At 48.7% G+C, this 26,208-nt stretch overlaps 1 protein-coding gene across 1 annotated transcript; it reads left to right on the forward strand.

The window, feature by feature from the left end:
* The first annotated feature begins 634 nt into the window (after window positions 1–634).
* PROKR2 (prokineticin receptor 2) lies at window positions 635–12,049 on the forward strand. The gene is made up of 3 exons (XM_045980283.1): window positions 635–772; window positions 2,966–3,558; window positions 9,049–12,049. Exons 2-3 carry the CDS (start codon window positions 3,101–3,103, stop codon window positions 9,743–9,745), a joined length of 1,155 nt encoding a protein of 384 aa, XP_045836239.1. The 5' UTR covers window positions 635–772; window positions 2,966–3,100; the 3' UTR covers window positions 9,746–12,049.
* Window positions 12,050–26,208: the final 14,159 nt, after the last annotated feature.

Raw genomic sequence — 26,208 nt, forward strand, 5'->3', positions numbered from 1 at the left:
GGTGGTTATGGTTACCTCAGGGTTCGGATGAGGACCTCAAGGTAGGCAATTTCAGCAGGGCAACCTTCCCGGAATTCCCAGCTTCCCCGAGGCCTCCTTCTCCACCACCACCCACCCCAAAGGGCCCACTCTGCACCCCTAAAGTCTTCCCAGCACCAGCTTTTGGGCAAACGGAATGTACCCCAGCCTACTCCTGAACGAGTCGCCCTATGCGGGAGCGGACGCTAGCACGGGGCTCTTGCCAAAGGCTGGACACTCGGCTTGGTGATCCCCGAGAGGCGCCTCAGCGGGGCACTGGGGACCTTGCCGGTTCCTCGGAATCCGCGCCCTCTAACCCCAGCTACTGAAGTCCCATTCATACTCGGGTGCGAGGACGCAGGAGCCCCTGCGAACAGCCAACCCGGCGGACTGGGGATCCGCGCCAACGCAACCAGAACTCCGCGCACCCCGCGTCCGGGGCACACCAGGTGCAGAAGCGCAGCGCCCACGGTGCGCGGCTGTGCGGAGGGAGGCCGGCTGGGGACCCCAGGGCGGAGTCGAGAGCGGGGCGGGGCGCACCGGGCCGGGTCCGAGGGGCCGTGCTGAACAGCAGGGGCGGAGCGCCAACTCCAGCGGGAAGACGGAGACCGCGACGCGCGGGGGAAGCGCGCTGGAGCAAGGAAGAAAGAAGGACACCCCGTACGCAGAGCCACTGCACGCACAAGTTGGGTTCCCCCAGGACCAAACGAGCGGCCAGGGCAGCCGAGCGAGCCGGGAGGAGGCTCCCAGGCAGGTAGGTACTGAGCCGTATACCGGGTCTCCCTTGGTGCGGGGGGCTTCGCCCGGTCTGGGGGCGCAGACGCCCACTTCTTTCTCGGGGGGATTCTGGTGCCTTAGCCTCCCGCAGCTTTCGGGAGGTGCTTGGGCTGGCTCCAAATGGAAGAGTTCCTGCCGGGAGAGTCCACCACCCACCACGGGCCCGTCAGGACCCGGCGACGGCAAGCCGAGACTGGGGTGCGCGGGCGCGGGCGGAGGGGGCCGGGCCAGCGGGTGCTGGGTGGGCGGGCGAACGCCAAACTGCAGGGGAGGGCATGGGCGGGGAGGGGGGCATCTTGTTGAAAGAGAGGCTGAAAAAGGAAGCCTCTCCGGGAGGCTGTCCTGTCCCTACCCCCCAGTTTTCTTTTCTTCCGGAGGCCCCGCATGCTTCGTTTTTCGAGCCTCAGTTTCTGACTCGATTCCCGCCCTTGTTGGGCGGCGCCGCCGGGACCGCGCGGTCTCGCGGGGGGGTGAGTAAGGGAGGGAAGAGGAGGGAGACAGCTCCGGGAGCGGATGGATCTGGGACGGGGAGTGCATCCCGCGAAAAATGGGGCCGGGACCTGAGCCACCCGGGCTCACGTCCTCTCCTCCAGGGTCGGGGACTGGAGAGCCGCGGAGCACGGAAGGCGAGAGGACGCGAGTCCCGCTTCCCCGTCTCGGGCTGAGCGCTGTCTGGAGGGACTGGGGTTTCGCAGGATGGGGAGAAGCCACCCGGACGGAGGACACTCCCGGCCGCGGGCGCTGCTGACACCCCATCTGTCGAAGGTCCTTTCCTCCGGTACGCAACCGGCGGACGTGCCGCAGGTCGGAGTGGCCTGGCCACCCTGCCACTGTTGTCCCTGCTGCTATGGTTCCCATCCCTCGCTCTCCTCCTCCTCTGACAGGGCCCAGCCAAATCCACTGTCCAGTTTGGTCCACTTCTTGCTACCAGCATCCGGTGGCCCCCCACGCTTGGGGTCGTTTCCAGTTGTGTTAAGCGGGGAGAGGCGGGTCACAGCTTGATGGCTGGGGTCCTCATTCTTCGGGTTTGGGAATCTGAGCAAAGGGGTTCTGAGGCCCTCAGAGGCCTTGCACCCCACGGTGGCCCCTCTCGTGAGGGCTCAGTACTTCAGAGACTTTATTTTCCTTTGCCGTGGGCATCTTGAGGTACTGAGAACCTAAAGAACTCAGGCAATGAAAGACATTTCAACCCTCAGGCCCCCCCTGGGTCCTCACTGACACCACTTCCCCCCACCCCCAACCTCCACTCTTGGGGGCTTTTTGGTTCAAGTGGAGCAGCCACCACTTTCAGAGAACAGAGACCCTGGTGACCAGATGTGGTGCCTCTCAGTTAGGGTTGGCCCTGGTGGGGAACGGGGGGGGGGGGGGGGGGGGGGGGGCTGTAGTGAAGGGGACAGAGCTGATCAGAAGAGTGGGAGCAGGGAGGAGAAGCAGACAAAGCATTTCTTTTTAGAACTGGTTCCCAAAGCACAGAGGGAGCAGAATTCCCTCCCATCCACAGTCCCCTTCACCTACAGAATCCTGGGGGGATTCACATTCATACATCCCACAGACTCCTGTCCTGCCCCTACTGCGTGCCAGGCCCTGGGCTAGGCAGCAGGAATTTGGTTTACAGGAAGATCAGGACTCAGACAGTGTAAATCACTAGCCCAAGATGACTCAGCCTGTTCATGTGAAAATGGATTTGGTGATTTCCACGTCCAAGGTTTGGCCAGGACATAGAGAGCAGTGCCCTGCTTTGGAGGAAAGACCCTGCTGTGTGTATTTCTGTCCTCCAGCTTCATTGTCCTTAACCAACAGATGGCACAACTTTGTGACTGCTGCAGAATCCTGGGGCAGCTGCCTGAAGCCAGCTTGGGAAACTTTGCGAAGACCCTGTGGGAGCTGATGGTGGGAAAGGGAGCATGACTGGGCAGTCATTCCCTCCAGGAAAGGGGCAAAGATGCAGGTTGTTGTTGGATGTCTTCGGAGAGACATTCTATGCCCAGTACTGCCTGTCAGCCCTTGGAAGATTTCCCAATTTCCAGATCTCATGTCTCCCCTCCCCTGTATCCCGGCTAGTTCTGTCAGAGGGGAGTCACTGGGTCTGGTCAGCCTCTCCTTGGGGAACTGTGGGAGCATACTACCAGCGTTCTCCTGTAGGGTGCCCACTGGTTGTGTCTCCTTCCAGGGTCCAGGATGACATTTTGACTCTCCTCAGGGATGCAGGCAGTGTGCTAGACTGGGTGAGTCGTGACAGCCGAAGGTCCTAATCCCCAGCTCAGCGTGCTGAGACCCACACACCACTCCACCTGCTGTCTCCGCCATGGCAGGCCAGCATGGAAACACTAGCTTTGCCCCCAACTTCAATCCGGCTCAAGACTCCACCTCCCCCCTCCCCTTCAACTTCAGCTACGGTGATTATGACCTCCCTCTGGATGAGGATGAGGACATGACCAAGACCCGGACCTTCTTCGCTGCCAAGATCGTCATCGGCGTGGCACTGGCGGGCATCATGCTGGTCTGCGGCGTGGGCAACTTCGTCTTTATCGCTGCCCTCGCCCGCTATAAGAAGCTGCGCAACCTTACCAACCTGCTCATCGCCAACCTGGCCATCTCCGACTTCCTGGTGGCCATCATCTGCTGCCCCTTCGAGATGGACTACTACGTGGTGCGCCAGCTGTCCTGGGAGCACGGCCACGTGCTCTGCGCCTCCGTCAACTACCTGCGGACTGTCTCTCTCTACGTCTCCACCAATGCCCTGCTGGCCATAGCTATCGACAGGTGAGGATGATGTGGGCCGGTTGGGGGGGGGCGGGGCACAGATGGGGGGCAAGCTGTCCCTTTCCTCACTTCCGCTCTAACAGGTTGGCCCTGCTGCTGGTCTGCCTGCCTGCTCCTCTATCTGGGAGAAGAAGAGACCCAGTGCCTCCACTTGTGGCTCAGATTCCCCCCAAACTAGAGCGGGCCGCCCAAGCACCCCAGCTTTGGGCCATGCCTGCAGATACCACTTTTGCCACAGACTGGCCACAAAAGCAAAAGCAGAAGGGTTGGGCCACTGGCTCCTCAGAAACCACGGGAGACTGACTTCACCAGGGCAACTTCCAGTCGAGAGAACACGGACTGAGTTTTTCCTGCCACTCTTCCCCAAACCAAGATCAAGAACATTCCTGACTCCCTTATGCCCTGTACCAGACAGTCCTCCCACCCCAGCTGTCTGATTTCATTCAGCACAGTCTAGTTTTGCCTGTTCTTTAACTTCATGAAAAACGGAATCCTATAGTAATGTACCCTGGTTCCTGGTGGCTTTGTTGTAGAGCCAATTTTAAAATAAGGTAATGGCCTATTTGTAGGAAAAAGGGAAGGACATCCCTCCTTTTGTTTTCTTGCATACATCCATGGGCTCATTTGCATACATTTGCATGAGATGTTCTGGAAGTCCTTGCTCTATTATAAATTTTACAAAATTTATAAAATTTCTAGTAGCCACTTAGGACAAACCTTGCACATGTTTTGATTATGTAAACAGCTATAGGCCAGTGTCAGACCACCAGTATCTCTGTTTTGGGGGTGGGGGGCAACTGCTGAAACCTCTTCTGGGAAAACATCTTTTTTCTTTTTGGTCTCCTTTGAGCTCGTCAGTTTTTTCCTTGTTCTCAGTGCTACTTGGGTTTGTCATTCTTTTTAATCAACAAATTGATTATTTTCCATAATGAAATATACACAGAGGTAGAAGAGCCATTTTCTTTTCGTAACATAATTCCTGTAGGAGAAACCATTTTGTTATTCCAGCTCTGAGGCTCTCCAGCCCCTAAACCAGTGTTTACAAAAGGTAACTGTCAACCAAAGGTACAAAATTGCCCCGAGCAAATGATACAAAGTCAGATCTGGTGCCACACCAGCCCTACTGAAAGAGTATCCCTTGAGCTCCATCTCAGGAAGCTGCGTTTTTATTCAATTCCCTGAGGGATTCTGATGCTCACTTGGGGAGAGTTATGCTGTTCTCATCCCCTTTGTCCCACTGAAACGTTTGTCTTTATCATGTTGGGGGTTTCGGGCAACATAGGAGCTTCTCAGGAAGCAACCATCCAGTTACATCACAAAGAGTGGTTCCTTTTTCGCCCCGAACCAGCTTTCCGGCTCCAGTCCTCTGACCACCCAGGCTGGAAACATTACCATTGGTCCTTTTTTTTTTTTTTTTTAAGTTTTTATCTGAATTCCAGTTAGTTAACACACAGTCTAACAGTAGTGATTGAACAGTCCCATTCAACACCTGGCACTCATCACAAGAGCACTCCCTAATCCCCGTCATCTGTTCCTCCCATCCCCTCACCCTCCTCCCCTCCAGTAACCACCAGTTTGTTCTTCGTAGTAAGACTGTTTCTCGGTTTGATCCTCTCTCTCTTTTTTCCCCTTCAATCATCTGTTTGTTTCTTAAATTCCACATATAGTGAAATCATATGGTATTTTTCTTTCTGTGACTTATTTCACTTAACCTTATACTCTAGCTCCATCCGTGTTTTTGCAAATGGCAAGATTTTATTCTTTTTTATGGCTGAGTAATATTCCTCTGTGTGTGTGTGTGTGTGTGTGTGTGTGTGTGTGTACAATACATGCTAACATATATATAAACCACATCTTCTTTATCCATTCATCAATTGATAGACTCTTGGGTTGTTTCCATCATTTGGCTATTGTAAATAACGCTGCTATAAATACAGGGGTGCATGTATCCCTTTGAACTAGTGTTTCTTTGGGTAAATACCCAGCAGTGGGATGGCAGGATCAGAGGATAGCTTCTACTTTTAACTTTTTGAGGAGCTTCCAAACTGTTCTTCACAGCAGCTAAACCAGCTTACATTTTCACCAACAGCACATAAAGTTCCTTTTTCTCCACATCTTCACCAACACCTGTTGTTTCTTGTGTTTTTTATTTTAGCCATTCTGACAGGTAGGAGGTGATATCTCACTGTAGTTTTGCTTTGCATTTACCTGATGATGAGTGATGCTGAGCATGTCTATTGCCCATCTGTATGTCTTCTTTGGAGAAATGTCTGCTCATGTCTTCTGCCCATTTTTTCATTGGATTATTTGCTTTTGGGGTGTTGAGTTGGATAAGTTCTCTATATGTTTTGGATACTAACCCTTCATTGGATATGTCATTTGCAAATACCTTCTCCCATTCCAGAGGATACCTTTTAGTTTTGTTGATTGTTTCCTTTGTTGTGCAAAGCTTTTTATTTAGCTGTAGTCCCAGTAGTTCATTTTTGCTTTTGTTTCCCTTGCCTCAGGAGACATCTAGAAAAATGTTGCTACAGCCGAGGTCAGAGAGATGACTGCCTGTTCTCTCTTCTAGGATTTTTATGGCTTCAGGTCTCACATTTAGGTCTTTACTCCATTCTAAATTCACTTATGTGTATGGTGTAAGAAAGTGGTCTGGTTTCATTCTTTTGCATGTAGCTGACCACTGGAGCATGGGAAGCAGAGCCTGAGATGCAAAGGTGAGGACTGTTCTGGAAATCCTGTACAACTAGCCAAGAGGACTCTCAAAGCAGAGCTAATTCAGGACACGCACTCTCTCTCTTTCTCTCTTTTCCTCTGCCCCCAACCCCCGCTATGTAGTTCCAGCATGAAAAGTATCTCAATAAACAATGCCAGAGAGAATTTCTACATTCCTACCTATTTGGTCATCAACTCTTAAATTCTGATATTTTCTCATCACATAACGTCTTCCTCATTAATAAGATGTCCCAAAATGGCAAAATTTGCCATCAAATAAATCAGAAAGGAAAGAACACTGGCCTAGGAGTTACTCAGAACATCTGGGTTCCAAGCTGTGCCCTTGATAAATCCCTTATCCTCCTGGGACTTACATATCTTCATCTGTGAAATGGACATAGTAATAACTTCGCTGACAACCTCTCCAGTTTCTTGTCAGGTTCAGAGAAGGTAAACAGACATAAAGCATGTTGGAGGCTATAGGTCTTCGCTAAAACTGATCATTTTCCATGACTTGTCCATTGGCAAGAGGGACATCTGCAAGGTCTTTGTTACCATCTGTCTATTCGGACGTGTGTGTCCTGAGATCCGCACTCTCCTAGGGTCTGTATGAGAGGTCTCTAGGAAACCAGGTCCTCTGCACATGAACCTCGCTCTTCTTTTGGCTGTGGCATCCAGAAACGCTAGTAGATAGCCCTTCTGATATTTCTATATAGCAGGACAGGAATGTTTTACCAAGGAGTAAGCTTAAGTGCCCAGGGAGGCCTGTGTCTCTCCCACCCACCTGTGTCGGGGTTTGTGAGCTTATCTGAGTATAAAGTAGTCCCAGTGCTCACTGTCCAATACCAGTGTCATCACAGTGAAAGTGAAAGTTTGGTCATCCATCTTTCTTATAATCTTGCCGTATTTTTCAATTGATTTAGAACCTGAGTGCTATTTATTAGGCTCTCCTGTTGTAAAGCCTGAAATTCCATGTGCTGCCTTGACATCTTCGAGCCCCACAGAGCCTCCAAGGTCTCCAGCCATGAGGTCCTCTGTTCTTGCCAGATACTCCCCTCCACCCAGCAGGAAAGCCCCCTGACCTGCTATTCCTCTCTCTGCTAGACCAACTGCATCCCCGATCCTCAAACTGATGGGTTTCCCCTTGCTATCAGCTGGCAAAATTATTCAGACAAGCCAGTCGCATCCTCCCATGGGAGTCGAGGGTCACTTCGTCCTCTTGTCACTATAAAGCCTGCTGTGCACTGCCCCTGCTGGTTCCTTCTATCCCTGGGTGCAACTCCGACGTGGCCCTGCAGAGTGGGCATCATCCCTCTCTGGGCTGTGAGTATATGTGACTAGTTAACTGCTGTTGATCTCGTCCACCCAGTGTCAGGTGTTGTGTGTCCACTCATCTTGTACTGTGTAGGTCAGGAGAATCCTGCCTTCATCGGGGGAGTGAATAGGAGGTGGCCAGAATCTCGGTGTCTTCGTGAAGCATTCCCAGACTATGTCACTAGCATAATGACCGTGTCTTCCTTCAAGTTATTCTTAACCTATCGCTTGGTTATTCTAGGTCTGGGGTGGAAGAGAAACTCTCTGAAGTCAGGGACTGTGTTGTCCTCTACTTTGTCTCCATCTACGTAGGTTGGGCACACAGTAGGACCAGCAACCTGTCGTGCATTTACCAGATCATAGCAGGTGCAATTGATGCCCTTCTTGTATCCCGTTACTGTCACTTCGGTGCACACCTGTCCATTCCCACCAACCAACACCTGCCTTTCTTTGCTTGAAGGCTTTCACTGGCTCCCTCACCAGTGACTGTGCTGGTTGTTGCAACAATATCCTGGATCTGCTCCAGGGGTTCCTCAGCAGGAATAAGCATCAGCTGCCTATAGTGAATATAGTGAAGCCTTGCTCGATAACACAGCCTGTACTGACTGCCTTCCCATGCCGATCCCCCAAAGGCCTCCAACCTCTTTCCCAGGCTCACTGGAAAGAGCAGGATAAAGCTTCATGCTATGTGCTGCTTTATGATGTCGAGGCAACATCACACACCTCATCTGAGCTTGAGACAGCCCAGGGAGGTAGTTGTAAAAGTTTGGTATCTGGAGCTGGCATTCTGGTCCTTGCACTCAGGTTGGTGAAGTCATTTCCTTCCTTAGATTCCTGCTCTGTAATGCAGGATGACACCCGGCTGGAGGGGAGAGGGGAGCCCTAGTCCACCGCCCTGAGAAGATCCCCATCTTTCTCTCTGAACTCCAGAGCCCTTCTTTCCCCTCTTACCCATGAGACATTTGGAATGAAGAGTTCTGAAAGCATGAGGTTCTTGGGCAGAATGGCAAGACATAAGGTCAAGGTGGTATCCATAGGACTAACAGTAAAATTCCACCTATATTTATTGAATACCTACTACCTGCGAAGCATTTTATAAACATTATCATATTTAATACAGCAACCCTGCAAGGTAGGTGTCACTTTATCCCATGCTGCATTTGAAGAAATAAATCTCAGAAATGCTGAGCCAATGGAGGTTGGTGGGGGGGGGGGGGGTCTATTCCACCTGTCTGACCAAAGCCTGTGCTGTTTCCACTAAACCCCGGCACTACTCCAAATGCCAAAGGATGTTGCTAAAATAAGACAAACCCTGTCGAAGCTGGATAATTACACGGGGACTCGTTGTGCCATTCTGTCTGCTTTGGCGGCATGTTTGGGCTAAGCTCCAGAAGGATGTTTCCCAGCACACCTCCTTATTACTGATGGCTTTCCGCCCCTGCTCTCCCCGCTTCCCCCCAGATATCTCGCCATCGTGCACCCCTTGAAGCCACGGATGAACTATCAAACGGCCTCCTTCCTGATCGCTTTGGTCTGGGTGGTGTCCATTCTCATTGCCATCCCGTCGGCCTACTTCACCACGGAGACGGTCCTGTTCATCGTCAAAAGCCAGGAGAAGATCTTCTGCGGCCAGATCTGGCCGGTGGACCAGCAGCTCTACTACAAGTCCTACTTCCTGTTCATCTTCGGCGTGGAGTTCGTGGGCCCCGTGGTGACCATGGCCCTGTGCTACGCCCGGGTCTCCCGCGAGCTGTGGTTCAAGGCGGTGCCGGGCTTCCAGACGGAGCAGATCCGGAAGCGGCTGCGCTGCCGCCGGAAGACGGTGCTGGTGCTCGTGTGCGTCCTCACGGCGTACGTGCTGTGCTGGGCGCCCTTCTACGGCTTCACTATCGTGCGCGACTTCTTCCCCGCCGTGTTCGTCAAGGAGAAGCACTACCTCACGGCCTTCTACGTGGTCGAGTGCATCGCCATGAGCAACAGCATGATCAACACCGTGTGCTTCGTGACGGTCAAGAACAATACCATGAAGTACTTCAAGAAGATGATGCTGCTACACTGGCGGTCCTCGCACCACGGGAGCAAGTCCAGCGCCGACCTGGACCTCAAAACCAGCGGCATGCCCGCCACCGAAGAGGTGGACTGTATCAGGCTGAAGTAGCCCGCGAGCGGAAGGCCCGACAGCCCGAACTCCGCGCATCATCCCCTGGGAGCCAAGTTCACAACTGTGTACTACACTTCACGGCCCTCAAGGGGCTGGAGGCCGCTCAGTCCTAACGGGTGGTGGGACTCGAGGCGGGTAACCGCAGCTGAGGTGAACTGAACACCCACTGTGTGCTGGCCGCACCAAGGAGATCGGACAAGGCCGCCGGGAGCTGACATTTACCCATTACCTACTGTGGGCAAAAATTAAATAAGACAAAATGGCAGAAGCTATTGGAATCACCAGTCAGGGACCTCACATGGTTAGCTGCACTCACCCTCCATCGCGCTACCCGCATTCTGTAGCCCATGAGGGCAGCAACGTCAAACCCTGTAGAATAAGCCACTTAGACATGACGGGAAAGGTAAGGGTAAGTTTGTCAGAGTGTGCAGTTTATAGCCTCATGATAAGAGGGTTCATGCCATCCCATTGAATTTCCCACTCAGCTCCTACTACCTCCCTAAAGATACTAAGATTCCGTCTGCGAGGAGAACAGTTTTCTCATAACCAGGCCATTGATTATCTACAATGGTGCAATTTCGAAGGAAAGGACTAGAAAAATCTCTTTTCCACGGATGCTTGCAAGCTCATCTTTCTTTTGGGTGAACACAGGCAGTCCTGAAATGAGGAACACACCCAGTCCCTGACACCTTAGCATAAAGGATTTCCGGGGGTTGTAAGGTCAGGGAGGAAAGGGACAGAGAAAGGGGTAGAGCTTGCCCCTGGCGATGGACATAATCCACGGGGCTAAGGTCTGGATCACTTTCTAGGACAAATCTCTTTTGAGAACAAAGGAAATGAGCTGCACTTGGAAAGGAAAGGCCCGGATTCAAGCCTCCCATGACCTGGCTGCTTACTCTCTCGGCTTCTTGGTTTTGGTTCGGTGAAACAAGGATGATGAGAACACCTGTAGTGTCTACCTTACAGGACTCTTGGGAGAACCCACAGAGGCCAGAGTTGCTGAAAGTGCTTTTTAACTCTACCAGTGATAAAAATGAGTAAGTGATATTGGACAGTTTGGATTAGGGAAACCCCATCCACTATAACTTACTGTGAAGAAACACTCCCACTTTTGCATTCCTGTTTTTTGGACCAGAGACCACTGAACTCTTCACAGTGCAGTCTGTCCTCTGGGGCCAAAAAAAAAAAAAAAAAAAAAAAGGAACCCCCGTCCTGGGTTAAAATGAGGAATATTTAACCTCAGAATTTCAGTGACAACCACCTGCTTAGCCTCCTCAGAAGTGTTGACAATCTTCCCTGCATGTTGTCAAGCAGCACGGCCCAAGGCTGCGTAACGTTTATATCATTATTCATGTGTGGTGATTGTATATATGTCTTCAGTTCTTCCTTGGTCCTTTTGAAGCAGATGGTACCTGGTTTGGGACTGATCCATCCACACTGGGATAACTCCTACTTTTCTCTAGAGAAAGGGTTATTGGGTTGTTTGCTTGTTTGTTTTTTAATTAATTGCTGGTTTGTCTACCCAAGAGTGAGCTTCAAGGAACGTTTTCTTCCATCACCACCCAGCGCACTCACCTTCAGCCCAATCACTGTACCTCCAAAAATGCAAACTCACTTTAATATTAGCTTAAGCCAAATGGTTTATAAATTATGTGTTTACAAAAGCTAATGCGTTTTACAGCCAAGCAAGTAAGTATTTGGGATTATCTGCTTTTTTACAACTATTGCTGTGCTTTTATTTATTACCCCCATCCAGGATCTTCTCCTAATGAAAAGATTGATTGAAAGTAGAACCGGGCACCACTTGTGTCTGACAAAAGAATTCAGACCTTTTTTCCCCCCTTTTTATCCTAATATGTACCATTCCCCTTTAATTTAAATTTAACTGAAACAGCTTTTGTAAATATCAGTGTGTATTGTGATTTTCCAGTGAATCAGTGTTATGTTGTTACCCAATTAAATAATTAACATATGGATCTTAACCACAGTGTTCAGATGTTTCCCCACTAATCTTTTATATATGTTAGTATATTTAGATATAGTATGTTTAGATATAAAACTAAACAGTTCAGTCCTGAAACAGAGAAGAAACTTGTTGAAGGCGTATTTAGAACAGCGGCAGTTTGTGCCAGCATCCAGCCTCCCCTTGGTTACCCGCATGCAAAAGCTGCTCCCTGCCTGTGTTACCCCTTTGTTTCCAAATAGTTGTTTGTGTAATGAATACTGCCGTTTGCATGGAGACTTTCCATTCGTCTAACTGGTGTTAAAGTAATAAATAATAAATTAATTGCATTTGTGTTAGGGCGCCTGGGTGGCTAGTGGGTTAAGCCTCTGCCTTTAGCTCGGGTCCTGGTCTCAGGGTCCTAGGATTGAGCCCCACATCAGGCAGTCTGCTCAGCAGGGATACTGCTTCCCCCCCACCCCTGCCTCTGCCTACTTGTGATCTCTCTCTCTGTCAAGTAAGTAAATAAATTTTTTTTAAATTGCATTTGTGCTTACTCTTCTCAAGACTAATTGATGATAAGTTTAAGATACTTTTTAATGAGCTCGGCTATGTCAACATTTATACACCCTATCATATGTTGAAAATATAATCTCATCTGGCAAACCAGTTTCCATTTCTTTGGCCGAAATAAGAGAAAAGGTGGCTTTGTGATGAAACTATCAGAGGTTTTTCTTTAAGCATCCAATAGCCAAATAAGTTGACTCTCAATGCTCGTGCGTGCATACACACGCACGTACACACCCCAAAGCAGGAAATGGCCTTTTAAGGGCATATGATTCAACTTACTCCTTGCTTGAGTGAGGAGATCTAAATTCCAAATGAAGAAGACTTGCTTAAGGACAGACAGCGAGCACTCATTGAAGCCGAAACATTGCCCAAAGGTCTAACTCTGGTCCAGTGAACTGCACTCAGTCACTGTATTCCAGAACCCAAAAGAGATGACCTTCTCTAATAATGCTTAAAGGGCATTGGTACTGGTTTCTGACCACCTGGGAGAGTCTTAAATTGCTCAAAAGATACCTTCCCTCCCTCTAACAGGTAAAGAGTGCATCCCATCCATGTGACTTTGTAATTCAGACTCCAAGATTCCAGAGAAACCAAAGAATTACACCAGGGTCCCTCTAGTGCTTCTGTGTTTCTTTTCCCCATGAGAGAGGGAGGTCGGAACACATGGATTTGAAGGTACATGGAGCTATTTGGAAATGATGCTGGAGCACAAGGGGAAAGTGGGAGACCCAGACAGTGGGAGAAGGGGTTCATATTCAAAGACAAAGCAAGTCTAGGGCCACCCAAGACAGCGTGCAATCTTCATGCAAATCCCTACCGGCTGGCCCTGAGCAGTGGTCATTCTTCATGCTTCCTAAGAACCAAATGCCCTCCGGTCACCAGGTCGGCCTCCCTCCTGAGGTATGCCAACCAGACACACATGACCTTGTGGACTGGCTTGTACTACTTACTCCCGTATAGATGTTCAAAGAGCTCCAAATATGGGACAGTTTCTCTGAGAGAGAAACTGGTACGAGAAAAAAAAAATGTTTTTGGCACTTTCTTCAGATAGAACACTGGGCACAGGCGAGGGATTCATTGGAACTTAAAAAAGAATAAGTAATCACTGGACAGGGCAATAGGCAGAGGAGGTTTGCCTAGTCCAAGGTCAGCCTTTGGAACAGAAGGCCACGTAGACACAAGGTCCTTGCATCCTTTTACCAACTCTTCCTTTTTTTTTCCCTTTTACTGACTCTTATACTGAATTTCCACTGAGTCCAGCTGAGTCACAGGCTGATATGAAAGAGGTCATTCCCAGAATCTTGTTTAATCATGTTAATCCCAACTCTGGATCCAACACTGTCCTTTGGCTGAACTCTGCTTTAGGGATGGCCCGCTGTGGGCAAACAAGGGTCTTCCACCCACTCGTCTAGTGTCTGTGCTGGCTGCTAGCAAGGAACAGCAGTGATGGAGATGCAAAAATCCTGAGGTGACTCTTGAAATAACATATGGCTAGGGGATGCCTGGGCGGCTCAGTCGGTAAGCATCTGCCTTCAGCTCAGGTCCTGATCCCAGGGTCCTGGGATTGAGCCCCACATCAGGTTCCCTGCTCAGCAAGGGACCTGCTTCTCCCTCTCCTTCTGCGCCTCCCCCTGCTCATGCTCTTTATCCCTCTCATTCTCTCTCTCTCCTCCAAATAAATACATAAAATCTTAAAAAAAAAAAAAAAGGAAAGAAATATTATGTGGCTAATTCTGTGTTGAAATAGAGACACAGTAAACAGAAAAATGAAAGGAATTCAGAAGACAGTTTCCTTCTAGTCATGGGGATCAGAGAAGTTTTGGGGGTGGTGAGGTCGTTAGGCAGAGCCCTGGACCATAGTGAATGCTGGGGAGAGGGCATCCCAGGCAAAGGGGCCAGGAAGAACAACAATGTAGAAGAGGAAAAATGAGATGGGCTACACATGGAATGATGAATTGTTTGGTTGGCACAAAGAATGCAGAGTGTTTAAAGAGAGGACAGACTTAGGCAGTAGGCTTAAGAGCAGGATGAAGAAAGAGGCCAGGGGATGGGCAGGGCCTGAAAGAGGTTGGGATGCACAATCAGACAGGATCAAACAGTAATTCCTGCCTAAACACGTGCATTTAGAAGACACCTTACCCCTTATCCAGGCCTTAGTTCCTTGTGTATTAAATGGGAGTCATAATAGTACCTCCTTCATAGGATTATATGTGGACTAAATATATATCTTATAAAAATGCCTAGTATATCATAAGTGGTCAATAGATATTATCTATTATTTTTAGAATGATTAATTGTAGGAACAGAATTTCTTCTAGATGAATCCAGAACATTGTGTCATGTATAATGGATATAATATTTTGGGGTTATCAAACCAGAGTATTTTTATTTTCTGTGATCTCAAGTCTCTAGTCATCTTGGACTCCCAACCATAACAGGGCAGCTCAAATCACAGGATTTTTTCCCATAATGTGAGGATCCCCTTCCACTGTTATGCCCGAGCCAGGAAGTTTAATGACCTTCAGGAAGGAGACTGTGATGTTGGGGAAGACCTTTCTATAAAGGAAGAAAAAAAAAAAAAAACAAAGACCACTTCTTCCAGTCCCTATGAGATAAGGAAAGAAAGAAAAAATATTAATTGAACATCAGAGGTATTTGTCCTTGCTTTCTCCTTTATGGGCTCAATCTAGGCGGTGGAAGTAGGGTTATAATAGAAGCATCTAAGCTATGGGGAAGCCTACCATCAAGAAGTAGGGAGACACCAATGGAATGCTTCCCCAAACTCATTCTTCCTCAAACACCTCTCAGATGAGTCCTGCATATGACCCAGAAAGATTGAGAACCAATGGTGGAAGATGCCACCATCTTGGTTGCCAGGTTCTGTGAGACACTCTTGACATGTGGGATCATGCTTAAACCTCTATGTCATCTCACTTCATCATTTAAAGGTGGTTAAATTCCTCCCTCCTACCCCACCTGGAAGTCCTTGATGTAGGAGTGAGATCAGTGAGCAAAGTGAAATGCGGTATGTTATCAGGGCTCCCTTGTGAATAGCTGTTGGGAGCACAAGGCCCCTCACCTCATGCAGGAGTAGTTTTTTTTTTTTTTTTAAGATTTTATTTATTTATTTGACAGAGAGAGATCACAAGTAGGCAGAGAGGCAGGCAGAGAGAGTGAGAGGGAAGCAGGCTCCCTGCCGAGCAGAGAGCCCGATGTGGGACTCGATCCCAGGACCCTGAGATCATGACCTGAGCCGAAGGCAGCGGCTTAAACCACTGAGCCACCCAGGCGCCCCCATGCAGGAGTAATTAAAAAAATAAGTTCTCTCAGGGTGGCTGGGTGACTTAGTCATTAAGCAGCTGACTTCTGCTCAGGTAGTGATCTCTGGGTCTTGGGCCTGAGCCCCACATCAGACTCCGTGCTGAGTGGGGAAACTGCTTTTCCCTCTCCCTCTGCCCCTCCCTCCACTCATGCATGCTCTCCTCTCTCATTCTCTCTCAAATAAATAAATAGAAATCTTTAAGAAAAAAAGTTCACTCTCCTTGGAGAAAGAAAGAGGAGAAGGAGGGAGGGAAAAACAGAGAGAGAGAGAACACATAGCCACATGTCTTCCCACCTGATTTAACAGCAGCTCACTGAAAAATGTGAAGGGTGAAGAGGTATGCCTTCAAAGTATGCAGATGGGAACTTCTGGAAGAGTTCATCCTCTGTGGGATCTAGAAGGTCAAAAGCCTTGAACTGCCTTCTGGAATCCCGAGGGCATTCTCATAGATGGAGTTCCTTAGCTCCAGAGAAGGCCAAGGGAAGGGGGATAGATCCTGGGTGAGGCAAATCCTTTGGGTAAACATGGAGTGTCTAAAAAAGTGAGTAGAAGTCCCATGATAAGAACAGAAGAGGAGGCACCTAAGTGGCTCAGTTGGTTAAGTGTGGTGTGGACTCTTGATTTTGGCTCAGCTCATCATTCAGTGTCATGAGATGGAGCCCCACATCAGGATCTGTGCTGGGCTGGTGTGGAGCCTGCTTAAGATTCACTCTCTTCTTCTCTTTCTGCCGCCCCCCTCCCCTGCCGATTCATGTGCATGTGTGAGCACACACGCTCGAAAAACATTTTTTAAAATGAAATAAAACCTTAAAAAAAAAAGAAAGAAAGATAAGTTTGTGCTCCCTTTTAAAGCAAGAACAAGGGGTGCCTGGGTGGCTCAGTGGGTTAAAGCCTCTGCCTTCGGCTCAGGTCATGATCCTGGAGTCCTGGGATAGAGCCCTGCATCGGGCTCTCTGCTCAGTGGGGAGCCTGCTTCCTCCTCTCTCTCTGCCTACTTGTGATCTCTGTCTGTCAAATGAATAAATAAAATCTTTTAAAAAAAAATAAAGAAAGAACAAGATAAAAAAAAAATGTTTTCATCCCTTCCATTCAACCTGTAGTAAAAGTCAACATAGTAAGATAAGAAAAAATATATAAGAATTATAAAAGGTCATTGTCCTTATTTGCAGATAATATAATTGTCTACACAGAACAACCAAAAGAATCTAGTAAAAATTAATAGAACTAATAAAATAGTAATACAAGGTAGTTCACTATAAGATCCAGAAACAAAAATCAGTAGTGAACTTGACAAGTTTATTGCAAAATTCAAGCCAAGTCACCTTTTCAAGGAAAGGATTCTACCAGAGACCAATATTTATTATGAAGCTATAGTCACTAACTAGGCCAAGGAAATAGAATATAAAGCCCCAGAGACATATACAGATGCATTTATATATGGGATTGGCAAAAAAATCAAATTTTCTCCAAAATGCGCAAGTTAAGGCTCAAGAACTAATATAATCTGTTCTAAAGACATAAAGTGAGACTTTTACACACTTGACTTATTATTTTTTTTTTTTTTACTAAAAATTTACACCTCCAGCCTCCTCTCATACTTTATTGTGGAGGTGCTGAAAGGGATAAGGGAACAGGAGAGGAAAGGGAAATGTCATCTGCTCCCCCTTCAGCACTGTGTGGATGCCTGGACAGAGGCAACTGGATCATGGGGGGAGTATGGTGTCCAGGCCTTCCTGGGTCGCTAACAGCAAAGTGAGCAGAGGCAGAGACAGAGCCATGACGCCTGGCTACTGCCATACCTCATGCAGGACTGAAGAGAAGGCCTGACAGGAGGCCCTGGAGGCTGGGAGGCTGGTCCCTGGATGACTCTACCCAAACTCAGTCAATATCACATACTACCAACAGAATTCCTCTCTCATGCACAACACACCAGGAACTCACTTCCTAAACATTCTACAATCTCCTTTCATGGCCAGAGACAGATTTGCAGTGTCTTTGCCCATTTTTATAATCCTTTCCTTCTCCCTACCGTCACTAAAGAGTAAGCCAAAGCTACATAACCATGAGCTATGATTCCGCCACCCTACATTTATCACATAAAACAGACGGGGTGGGCCTCTGTTTCATGTGCCCTTTCCTGCCCGCTCCTGGTCTCATCCTTACTCAGACTCCTCTAAGACCACAAAAATAACCTCAACCTCCCTGCCTCCATCCCTATTACCTACTCCAGTTTCTCTGGTGGAACTGGCTCTTCCCGATGACTCTCAGACTGTTGGCGGCTTCTGGTCTCATGCCCGGGTCTGGGCTCCCCAATCCACTGGGACCGAACCCTGTTAGATGCAGAAGGACTTCCCAGAGTGAAGTGTGTCCCCAGGTGTGTCGCCACTGCCCAAGACCCCTGCCTCTTCTCCTCACCAGAGAATGCTTCCCCGGTGTCAGCACCAGCAGAGTCCGGTAACGATAACCTATCATGTAGAACCACGTGAGCCAGTTCTACTGCTGTGCCTGATTCCTGGGTCCTGCTCCATGGGTCCCAAATTTATTTGACCTCCTTCTCCCCTCTAAGCTGCACAACTGCTGCCTCAGAAAATCAATTCCACACAGACTGGGACCTCTACTCTTTCTCCATGCACCAGCCAGGTGGTTCAAATGAGAAGACTTTAATGGAGGGACTATTTACAAAGTGTGGGTGGGGCTAAGGGAACCAACAACCTGTGATTGGGCTCCCGGATCCCAGCAGCCGAGGGCAGCTTTACTGCCCTGAGGACTGGAGAGAAGGGAAGGAACTGGTGGCACAGGAGCCTGGAGAGAGTCACAGGCTGTGAAGGGGCCATTGCTGGAGGGATGGAACTAGTGTCAAAGCAGGGGGCAGGGAGAGTGTATTCTGACACCTCTCTCTCCTGCTGCCCTCCAGTCTCAGATGCCTCCCATTGGTCAAAACCCAACAAGAATCCAGCTGGCATACGAGTCCCCCAAAATGCCACCACTAGGGTCAGTCTTCAAGGACATAGCAGAGCAGAGAAGGGTAGAAAATGAGTCTGGGGTGGGCCAACAGCTCAAGCATCCTACCTCTCTCATGGTAGGTCCTTCTTGTCTCCTTCAATCCTGAGAACTTCTGCTCCATCACGCGGGCTCTTCTGGCCCCTAGAGAGGAGAGTCTCTCTTAAGTCCTTCAGAAGGTGTCCACTTGGTCATTGCCAAGGTATTATGGCTCCCCCATTGCTGCTGCAACTACTCAGCTATGACTCGGACTTCCTCCCACTCCTGGGGGTGGAGGGTCTCTGGTCACAGGAGTGACTGTGAACTTCCAGAGAGAGGACAGGGAGGGTGTGACTCCCATCAGGGAGCTCCCAGTAGAAAGGCAGGCAGGTGGGACAGAGGCAAAAGGGAGGAAGACCATAGAAGTGCAAAGTTCAAGCCAGGACCCTTTGGTCCAATCGCTTGGGACACTCAAGGGAGACAATCCCTTCTCTCCTGCTGCAGAATGGCTCAGGCAGCCCTGATCAGGAGGGCTGCAGACCAGGTAGCAGTGTCCCTTCCAAGTTCTTACCCTTCATTCTGTCCAGACCAGTCTCAGCTTCCCAGCCCCCATTTAGACACTGCTGTCTGCTCTGACTTAATGCCCATTTTCCTACCTGCATCTCATATTCCTAGCTCCTTCTTTCTAGGTTTATTTATGTCATCCCATCACTTTGTGTTGTCACCTAGCCCCAGTTCTACGTTCTTTGCCAACTTTCAGTGACTTTAAAAAATATGGTTGCCATAACGACACTTGCAAAAATCACGGGCGAGCTGCATTATTTAGCGGTTGGCATGTCCCACCTCGAACGACATCCTAGCAAAACAGAGGGTGTGGGCTTCTATTTTATGTTAACACTGAGATTCAGGAAGGAGAACCAACACGTTCACCACTGGCTGGCATTCACACACACACACACACACACACACACACTAGCTCATTTAACTCTTCAACTACTCTGTTAGGTAGAAACCAGTATTAGTCCCATTCTATAGATGAGAAAACTAGGCCCAGAGAGGCTGAACAGCTTGCCCCAGGTCATGCTGCTAGTGAGTGTCAGAAGGGGGACAGGAGCCCGGCTCTGTCCAGCTCTAAAACACATGCTCTGAACGAGTAAATTAAGTCCCCTCTATAAATCATTTCAAGGACCAAAAGTGGAGACACAAACATGAGAGAGATTCTGATGCCCACCTCCAGGAGCCCCTGCTCCTACCACCTGCCCCTGCCCTCCCAGGAGATTTTCTAAGTGAGAATTCTGCTTCTGGCCCATTGCTGGTTAAAGCTAATGCTCCCCTAGTTCTCTTCCTTCTTGAGAACCTGGAGCATTAATGAAAATATCCTCCAGGGTCCAAACACTGGTTGCCCCCCCCCCCCCCACACACACATTGTGATCAGATCAGAATCTGACCCTGAGACTGGAGGTCAGGTGTGAGTAGTCAATCACAAAATAAGTTCTTTAATGAGTCAGATAATTAACGAATTAAGGAGAACCCAGGAAGAGAGCGGGGGAAGCAGGATATGGAAGGAGAGGAAGCCAAGGAGGAGAGCATTTCCAGTGGGGTCCCAGGCTCAGCCTACTCCCATGGGGAGGTCTGGAGCATACATTACCTCAGACTTTATCTACATTGGGGAGCTGAGCTCTGTACTTCCACACTCATCCCTGGCTAGGAAGGGAGGATCTGGTGGGGGAAGGTTGTGGAACTCTCAGGCCTCTCTAGTTCTTGTCACTGCCCAAGCTGATCTTCCAAAAGGCGCAGGTGCCAGCATTCACAGCCAAGTCCATGGCAGCTGGGGATGCACATAGAGAGCTGGGCAGAGGGACCTCAGGGGATCCAGGTGGGACAACAACAAAATAACAATGTCCACTACACACACCAGCTCCTCTCTTAAAACCAAGAGCCAATACTGTTCTCCTCCAGGGCAACATCCTGTTCCACCCTCCTGCTGCCATCGCTCTGTCGCCCAGGCTGTTCTGAGCATGCACTGGTTGGATTTCCAGTCCTAGCCGGAGCTTTGTCCAATGCCACTCCACTAGTTCTCTATGTCACCAAATGTCCGTGATCCAAGGCTGAGGGATAAAAACAGCATTTTAGAGGGAGACATTTTTCTCTCCTCTTACTGCTGCTGTTTCTCTCGCTTCTCCATAGATTCTGTGTACATCTGTCCCTCGTCTCTACCTTATATTTCAGAGCAGGACTGAATGAATGAGTAGTCAGGCCTGACAGAGGCAGCCTCCCAGATGGGGCGATCCAAGCCCTCGGTAGTTCCAGGGGGACCTGGGCTCCTGTGGCTGAGCCTTTTCAAGCTCAACTCAACAGTCTGCTGTTGTGTCTTTGTTCCCTTTTATTCCAGGAACAGGAAAAGGAATGTTTGTGCTCTCCAGGGAGTGAGGAGGGATGGAGGCAAGGTCGTTCTGAGACAGAAACGGGACAGGACCTCCAACCGCTCCTCAGCTACCTGCTATCTGTCAACACAGGAGTTGTTGCCACACTATAAAAATGAAAAAGCATGGCTGTTCACACCTAACAAGCCATTTCCTGCACTATCTAGAGCAGTTTGGGCTCTCTCATGCATCCTTCAACACAGACACACACACACAACCCTGGCGGGGAGCAGAGGGGACAAATGACCCCAGGTTCCTGTCCTGCTTGTCCTTGGAAGCTTGTAGGTGATGCCTGAGGAGATCCCCGAGTGGTCCATAGAACCCTCAGCCCTCTCACTTTCTAAAGAGGGAAATCAGCGGGGTGCCTGTGTGGCTCAGTGTGTTAAGCCTCTGCCTTCGGCTCAGGTCATGATCTCAGGGTCCTGGGATCAAGCCTGGCAACCGGCTCTCTGCTTGGCAGGGAACCTGCTTCCCCATCCCCTCTCTCTGTCTGCCTCTCTGCCTACTTGTGCTCTCTGTCAAATAAATAAATAAAATCTTAAAAAAAAAAAAAAAAAGAGGGAAATCAGGTCCTGAAAGGCAAACTGCCCTATGCAAAGTCACAGAAACTGTTGGGGGCAGACCATGACCTGGAACCCAGCCAGGTCTGGTCTGAAGTCTAAGGCGCTCCCATTGGCCCAGCCTGCTCCCTTCCCCCCATGAGGACCAGTGGTGGAGAGCCCATAGCAGCATCCAGCTGGGCCCAGCCTGCTGGCCTGAGGAGAAGGTTTGTAGGGAAAGAGGCTCTTAAAAAGTGAGAAATGAGTCTCGTGATCTTTCTCGGGGCGGAAAGAACCCTTCCCAAGTTGGGCTGCCAGGTTCACAAATTAAAATGTAGTATGTCCAGATGAATTTGAATTTCAGATAAGACATGAATAATGTTTTGGAATAGGGTGTTGAAATATGACAACTCTATCTGGCCTCCCTATTCCCAAGGTTCAGGTGGAGGGTCAAAAACACCATAACCGCCACAGACCTTTCCTTCTTTCCCTGAACCCTACAGCAAATCAAATCTGCCCTGTTTTCCAGTTTTGATTCTGGTCTGAAGTCAACAGAGTGCTAGAAAGCACCTGGAAACATCAGAGTGTTAACTGGGAAAGTCAGAAAATATGGATTCCAAAACATTTAACCCACACTACCTCTTTGCTTTTCCGAATTTCTCAGAGAGAGAAATAGACATGTCATGCCACTCTAAGAAAGATGCTGGGCAGATGACCCTGAAATTAAGCAGATGCTCCCCCACATATTTCTTGAATGAATGAATGAACGAATGGATGAACCCAGGCCTGAGCTATCTTTTAGGACTCAATGGAATTCCCTCCTTCTCTAAGAGCTTCCTCTTCGAAGGAGCTCCTGGATGTCAGGGGTCTGGCTCAATCACTCATCCAGGACCCATAGGGCCTATCTCAATGCTAAGCACAAAACATGAAGCCAATTAAAAGTTAAATGAATGAATGAATGAAGATCTGACCACAGGGACCTCAGGAGTCCAAGAAACTAGCAGCTCTCTGGGATTTGGAGTGCGCAATGATAAGAATCCATTATCACCAATCCTGAATCCACTCATTCAATACTAAATACGCTGAGCTTGTTGAGGTCTAAACAGGAAATAGCTTTCCTGTTTATCCACTTTCTTTCAAAATTACTCAGCCCCCACCCCTAGAAAACATCTCGGGCTAATTGACTACTTTCAACAAGACCAATCTCATTTTGATACTGACTCACTGTTTAGCTATTGAAAGCCAAGTCCAGTCCATTCCAAGTCAAAACTCCATTGTCATGTGCAATTCCAAGCATCAGCTCTCCTTATAGCTCCTTCCTAAACCGTGGCTCAAGGCCCTGTAATGAGGAAGAGTGCTGTCAGCTGTCCTTGCTTTCCTCCACCTCCTCCCTCCAATGGGACAAAGCAGGAGAAGGAGGGATTAGAGAAAATGGGGAAGGATCAATGTACTTAGCTTGTGCTGTTTGTGGGTGTGTCTTGACTGTGAAGGTCTTCTGGATGTAGAAGGCCCTCAACCTTGCTCCTGGTGGGGTAAACCAGGGAGTCCTTTAGAAGTATCTTTGCACAATCCTCCACACTGTTTAGTTCTCTGATATGAGCAATGTACTCCCTGCTGATTCTTGCCCAACCACTTCATCCTAAAATTTCTTCCCGCTGGAATCCCCTAATCTCTTGGGCAACCTCCCATCAAGGCTGCTTAAACTTGGTGACTTCCCATAGTATCCATTCACCCATCCTTGCTTCTTGAAATGAAGAGTACTCTCTGCCTACAGATGCCTTTACTCCTAGCCCTGCCATCAATCAGCACCAATCAGCATCAATCAACTAACATTCCGCCTTAAGCAAAACCTGCTAAGTCATGGACTCCAAAAGGTTTCACATAAATCCCCCACTTCCGGGTTTGCCCACACACTCTCACCTCCCTCCTTCCCCATGGCTGCACCAAGATGGGTGCAGAATCCTGCATCTTAGCAGGTCAGCAGTGAGGAAGTAAGAGGCCAGTTGGGAGAGTATGAACCATAGAGAGAAGGGAGAAAGACACCACAGCAGCTCACACTAGACTGAGCTCTCCTTTCCCAGGGACTCCCCCATAATCATTTCAAATAGAGAGTTTTCTCATAAAGACTAGAGGTAAGAAGGGGTTGATGGCCACCGACCTTCTAATATTTCCTAGTAAGTCTGGCATAGGTGTGTCTAGGGCCTCTCCTGGTGATGTAGGTAAATACATCCTACATCGTTCATTCTAGAACCTCTCTTTGGGAAGTTGAGGGTAACTTTTTGCCTACTATCCTCACCTTCCGGGATTCACCAAAATTCTATGGCATCAGGAGAAGCCCTCTCAACGTCCTGTGGAAGTCTATTTATTCATTCACTCCTCCATCTATTTATTAATTCAACACATTGTTAGAGTCCAAGATTGAGTGTGGCCAGGGGAGACCCAACAGAAGGAATCTATCTTGATGGGAGGTCTCACTGGGAGAAGGCATCCGGTTCTAAGACCCCATCAAACCATCAGTAAGTATGGGCTTTAAAAGCAAAAAATGAAACAAAGCAGTGTCATCAGTGGCCACAATAATAGATGTAAAGTCTGACTCTGGGGGCATGACAACTACCCTTCCCTCTGCACTCACACACTCAGTACTGGGTTCCCTTTGGAACACCACCACCTTTCCTGGAAGGATATTGACAAACCGGAGCTGGTAGCCAGATATGGCTGCATGGGGTGGTGAAGGAGTAGGTGAGTTTGCCCAAGAAAAGAGGAAGCCAAAGGGAGAAGGGAAAACATTTTGTAGCTGCCTTCAGTATTGGCATAGTAAACAGGCATGGGAGGAACAGTCTCAAAGAGTCGAATTACAAGTAATGACAGAAGATTCCCGGGGATACAGAGTTAAGTTGTGTATATGAAATCACTTTCCAGTATTCAGTCCCCTAATTGTTGGCACGGTGTGCCAGCGAAGGAGGAAATTGAGATCTGCTGGACCTTCAGCCAGGGAGTTTCCCTACTGCAATGGGCTTCTGACAGCATTTGTAGAACAGGTTGAAATACAGATTCCTGGGCCCCGTTCCAGGCCGAAGATCAGAACCTCTGTAGTGAAGCCCGGGGGGTTGGGGGTGGGGGGGGGTCTGTGTGTTTCCATAAGCTCCACGGTGATTCTGAAGGGCCAGTCAGGACTGAGAACAAATGTTCTGTGGGGTGGGATGTCACACTATGGCCATTGCCAACTCCCAGCTGGGACAGTTTTAAGAAATATTTGGTAAGAAGTAAATTGGGGTGTTCTAACTTAAAATAAGGCACTAGGGTGCCTGGCTGGCTCAGTCGGTGAGCACCTGACTCCTGAACTCAGGGTCACGAGTTCAAGCCCCATGTTGGGTGTGGAGCTGATTTAAAAAAAAAAAAAAAGTTGAAAATTAAATTTAAAAAAGGAACTGAGCACACAAATTTTCTCCTAATCCTCCTTAACTCCCACTGAAAAACAACAAAAAATGCTTCTTAAAAGACATAAACCACAAAAATAAAGACAGCAGGAGAGGAAATGAAAGGCGCCATGTTTTTGGAAGCTGGGCAACAGCAGGCTGTGGGGTAACTGAGTTAGACCTGAGAATTGAAAGTCAACAGTAGGAAAATCCAAGAAGCAACCCACTTTGTTCAATAGAACTCCCAGAAGTTCCAGGTGTTATGGGGGGCAGGGTTAGGGGCAATGCTGAAAACAGGATGAGGTTGAGAATCTGGTGGCAAAGAAAATAAACACTGAGATTCTCCTCCTTGGTGCCATCCAAAGACTAGAGGATCCCCCCCACCCCCAAAGAGAACAAAGTAGAAACACCAGGCACAGCCGAAGGAAGCAAGTACCGTATGGCAAACAGGAACACCAGCAAAAATATGTTTACACACTGACTTTACACCCCAACCCTCTTCCTCCATTTATCCCCTGAATTCTGGCAACCAGGGCCACATCCTGGAAATGGGCAGAGAAGTTTTCTTCTCTGGAAATTGGCCCAGCCACCCCAGAGAGGAAAGACCTAAAGATATTGACATGGAATTTCCCTAATAAAAGGGCCCAGCCACATCACTGTACGAGGAGACACAAAGGCCAAAATGTGGGGTGCCTGGGTGGTTCAGTGGGTTAAGCCTCTGCCTTCGGCACCTTCATCTCAGGTCATGATCTCAGGTTCCTGGGATAGAGCCCCACATCGGGCTCTCTGCTCAGCAGGGGGCCTGCTTCCCCCTCCCTCTCTGCCTGTCTCTCTGCCTACTTGTGATCTTTCTGTCAAATAAATAAATAAAATCTTTTTTAAAATATTTTATTTTATTTATTTGACAGACAGAGATCACAAGTAGGCAGAGAGGCAGGCAGAGGGAGAGGGCTCAATCCCAGTACCCTGAGATCATGACCTGAGCCCACGGCAGAGGCTTAACCCACTGAGCCACTCAGGCGCCCCTAAATAAATAAAATCTTAAAAAAAAAAAGAAAAAATTTGGGGCACCTGGGTGACTAAGTGGGTTAAAGCCTCTGCCTTCGGCTCAGGTCATGATTCCAGGGTCCTGAGATGGAGCGCCGCATCGGGGTCTCTGGTCAGCAGGGAACCTGCTTTCCCTTCTCTCTCTCTCTGCCTGCATCTCTGCCTACTTGTGATCTCTGTCTGTCAAATAAATAAATAAAAATGTTTAAAAAAAAAATCAAC

Source organism: Meles meles, chromosome 16, assembly GCF_922984935.1.
Source record: "Meles meles chromosome 16, mMelMel3.1 paternal haplotype, whole genome shotgun sequence".
Taxonomy (NCBI): domain Eukaryota; kingdom Metazoa; phylum Chordata; class Mammalia; order Carnivora; family Mustelidae; genus Meles; species Meles meles.